General features: G+C 56.6%; 1 protein-coding gene across 1 annotated transcript; it reads left to right on the forward strand.

Annotated features, from left to right (window-relative positions):
* Window positions 1–348: 348 nt before the first annotated feature.
* Window positions 349–3,756, forward strand: N7481_007539 (putative mRNA-nucleus export ATPase (Elf1); the record flags this gene model as incomplete). Its single annotated transcript, XM_057266758.1, is given in 3 exon segments — window positions 349–1,976; window positions 1,996–3,634; window positions 3,703–3,756. The coding sequence occupies 3 exon segments, from the start codon at window positions 349–351 to the stop codon at window positions 3,754–3,756; spliced, it is 3,321 nt and encodes a 1,106-aa protein (XP_057120959.1).
* Between the last annotated feature and the right edge of the window lie 278 nt (window positions 3,757–4,034).

Consider the following 4,034-nt stretch of genomic DNA (forward strand, 5'->3'; position numbering starts at 1 on the left):
GCCTGGACACTCTGAACACTGTTGCATCTCTCCTTTCTTCCCCTTCAACTCTCCTCTCTTTGTACAGTTTCCCTGTTTCTGGTGGTTGTTTGTGTGGCCTTGCGCTTTTGCAAAAATATCTGCAAATCGCATCTTGAGCTAGTCTTTTCCTGCTCGCTTCTTTATTTTCCCCTCGGGCCCCCGGTTTGCCCCGCCCCGCCACTATCATCAGCATCGCGGGTCTATCCCCCCTCTCTCTTTTCTTCTTTCCTAGATACCCAGATACCCCCCGCGAGATTCTCGATTGATTCGAGTCGCGACTCACAGGAGACCATGCCACACACTGTATCTCCTTCTGAGACCCCCACCATGCCGACCGTTGTCGCCAAATCTGCCTCCGGGGTTCCCCCCACCACCGAAGAGATTTCTTCTCTCCTGAACACAATCTTCACATCCGAGTCTTCCCAAGTCTCCCTCGATGGCGCATATGCCCTCGCCAACCTCCTCATTCAGAGTGTCGGTACTGCCGGTCTCGTCAACTACAATGTCGTCGCTGAGGCCCGCAAGGCCGCTGTCGATAAGAAGAACGGCGCCAAGCGTGAGAGTGCCATGTTGATCATCGGTGCCCTCTTTGAGCGTTTCCCCCGCGAGTTCCCTCTCAGTGAGGCCGTTTTCCTTCTCCAAGATCAGGCTCTGCTGAATGTCGTCTTGGATTCCCTGGCCGACAAGGGCGCCGTGGTCCGCGACGCCGCTCAATACGCCGTCGATGCTCTGTACGCCTGCCTCAGCCCGGAGGCCAAGGTCAACGGTTTGATCCCAGCTCTGGAGAACTACCTGAGCAAGGGCAGCGGTAAATGGCAAGGATTCGTCGGTGGCTACTCTCTCCTCGAGAAGATGGCCGTCGGCGCCCAAATGGGCACTGGCTCCCTGGAGGAAGAGCGCGAGAAGGATGTCCTGCGCGAGGCTCTCGGCAAGACCCTGAAGGAGCTGATCCCCATCGTCGAGAACGGCATGCACGACCTGAAGAGCGAGGTGGCCAAGCAGTCGACCAAGTCGATGAATGCTCTCACCACTCTGCTCTCCAACGACGATGTCGCTCCCCGTATCCCCCTGCTCATCCAGACCATGGAGCAGCCATCGGCCAAGACTCTCCAGAAGGCCATTCACGCTCTTTCCCAGACCACCTTCGTCGCTATTGTCACCTCCCCTGTGCTCGCCCTCCTCACTCCTCTGCTCGAGCGATCCCTCAACGACCCCACTACTCCCCAAGAAACTCTCCGCCAGACCGTTGTTGTCGTCGAGAACTTGACCAAGCTGGTCCACGACCCCGCTGAGGCCCGTACTTTCCTGCCCAAGCTGCAACCTGGTGTTCAGAATGTCGTGAACCGTGCCTCTCTCCCCGAGGTCCGTGAGCTGGCTACCCGTGCTCTCGATGTCATGGACAAGGCTATGGCCGATAAGGATGTTGCCTCCGGCTCCGTCACCAAGACTACTCCCGAGGAGGTCCTCGCTGTCCTGAACCCCAAGATCCAGGAACAGGGAGGTTTCATCGGCTTCGGCGATGCCAAGTTCCACGACCTCACCAAGAACTATGTCGCTGGTATGGTTCGTGAGGCTGTCAACGCCCGCATGCTTGACCGCATCCCCTCCAACATTACCCCCTACCTCCGCGGCCTGCTTGCAGAGGATAGCATTGAGGCTATCTCCACTGCCGTCCAGACTCACTTCACCGAGGAGGATGAGCGCAAGTTCGGCAAGCCTGTTCAGGCCGACCCCAATGAGATTGTCATCGTTAACGCCAACTTCTCCCTTGCGTACGGTGGTATGCTCCTGCTCTCGCACACCAACCTTCGTCTTGTCAAGGGCCACCGCTACGGTCTTTGCGGTCGCAACGGTGCCGGAAAGTCGACCCTGATGCGCAGTATCGCCAACGACAAGCTGGAGGGTTTCCCTCCCCCCCGAGGAGGTCCGCACCTGCTTCGTCGAGCACAACCAGGGTGAGGATGCTGATCTCAGCATCCTGGAGTATGTTGCCAAGGACCCCGCAGTTGCTGGCGAGGGCAAGGAGCACATTAGCAGCGTCTTGACCGAGTTCGGCTTCACCGATGGCCCCGAGGGTCGCCAGTCCCAGCCTGTCGGCTCCCTCTCCGGTGGTTGGAAGATGAAGCTTGCTCTGGCCCGTGCCATGCTTCTCAAGGCCGATGTCTTGCTTCTTGATGAACCTACTAACCACTTGGATGTTGCCAACGTTAAGTGGCTGCAAGAGTACCTGAAGAGACACACTGACATCACCAGCTTGATCGTTTCTCACGACTCCGGCTTCCTTGACGAGGTCTGCACCGACATCTACCACTACGAGCAGAAGAAGCTGGTCAACTACCCCGGTAACCTTGCCGATTTCGTCAAGGTCAACCCCGAGGGCAAGAGCTACTACACTCTGTCTGCCTCCACCGTGCAGTTCAAGTTCCCCGCTCCCGGTATTCTGTCCGGTATCAAGTCCAACACCCGCGCCATTCTCCGCATGACCAACTGCTCGTACACCTACCCTGGGGCCACCAAGCCTTCTCTCCAGGATGCCTCTCTCTCTCTGACCCTTTCATCCCGTGTCGCCGTCATCGGTGGTAACGGTGCCGGAAAGTCCACTTTCATCAAGATGTTGACTGGTGAGACCATTCCCCAGGGCGGCAAGGTCGAGAAGCACCCCAACCTGCGTATTGGTTACATTAAGCAGCACGCCCTGGAGCACGTTGAGATGCATCTCGAGAAGACCCCCAGTCAGTACATCATGTGGCGTTACGCCAACGGTGACGATCGCGAGGTCTTCCTGAAGCAGACCCGCATCTTGACCGAGGAGGACAAGAAGCAGCTGGAGACCCCCATTGATCTTGGTGATGGACGTGGCCCCCGCCGCATCGACACCCTCATCGGTCGTCAAAAGTACAAGAAGACCTTCCAGTACGAGGTCAAGTGGGTCGGCCTCCTCCCCAAGTACAACACCATGATCTCCCGCGAGACTCTGCTTGCCCGGGGCTTCACCAAGATGGTGCAAGAGTTCGACGATCACGAGGCTTCGCGTGAGGGTCTGGGTTACCGTATCCTCGACCCCAAGACCATCTCCAAGCACTTCGAGGATGTCGGTCTGGATCCCGAGATTGCCAACCACAACGAGATCTCCGGTCTCTCCGGTGGTCAGAAGGTCAAGGTCGTCCTTGCTGGTGCCATGTGGAACAACCCCCACTTGCTGGTCCTTGACGAGCCTACTAACTTCTTGGATCGTGACTCGCTCGGCGGTCTCGCCGTCGCTATCCGTGACTTCAAGGGTGGTGTCGTGATGATTTCTCACAACGAAGAATTCGTCGGTGCCCTCTGCCCCGAGCAGATGCACATTGCCGACGGCCGCGTCGTCAGCCGCACCAACACTGCCATCAGCCTCGACCGTTTCGAGGATAGCGCTGCCAACTCTCCCTCCGCCCCTGGTACCCCCGCCGGCGTCTCTGCCGCTGCCTCGGCCGCCACCAGCGCTGCTGCTTCGGCTGTCAACTCTGGCGCTGAGGATGGCGGTGACCTGAAGTTCCGTGCTAAGAAGAAGAAGAAGATGACCCGCGCTCAGCAGAAGGATCGCGAGGTTCGCCGTCGTCTCCGTCACATTGAATGGGTATGTTTCTTCCCTGACACCTTTAAAGCCATTGTTTATTACCATTCCGCTAACACGCTACTCCACAGCTCAACTCTCCCAAGGGTACACCCAAGCCCGTCGACACTGACGACGAGGCCTAAATGAACGTGAACCGACTCCGAATACGAACCTGAACCTGAATATATTGAAGGAATGGAATGATGCGTAATGGATATCCTGCTGATGTTGTATTTCCTTTTGCATACTTTGTCATGCCTCTGGCTTCTGCCTTTTATTTTTGGGGCTTTTTTGAAATTTTGCATGGGAAGATCTTATAGACGGCGTTTTTGGGTTTTCCTCCCCCCCCCTTTGCTCTTTTTTTATTGCCTCTTTTGGTAGATATGCATCTCTCTATTTTTTAGAACTTTATGATTGCCAG

The sequence above is a fragment of the Penicillium waksmanii genome, assembly GCF_028829765.1.
Source record: "Penicillium waksmanii strain IBT 27052 chromosome Unknown utg000007l:1.0-4314555.0:1.0-4317578.0, whole genome shotgun sequence".
Lineage (NCBI taxonomy): Eukaryota > Fungi > Ascomycota > Eurotiomycetes > Eurotiales > Aspergillaceae > Penicillium > Penicillium waksmanii.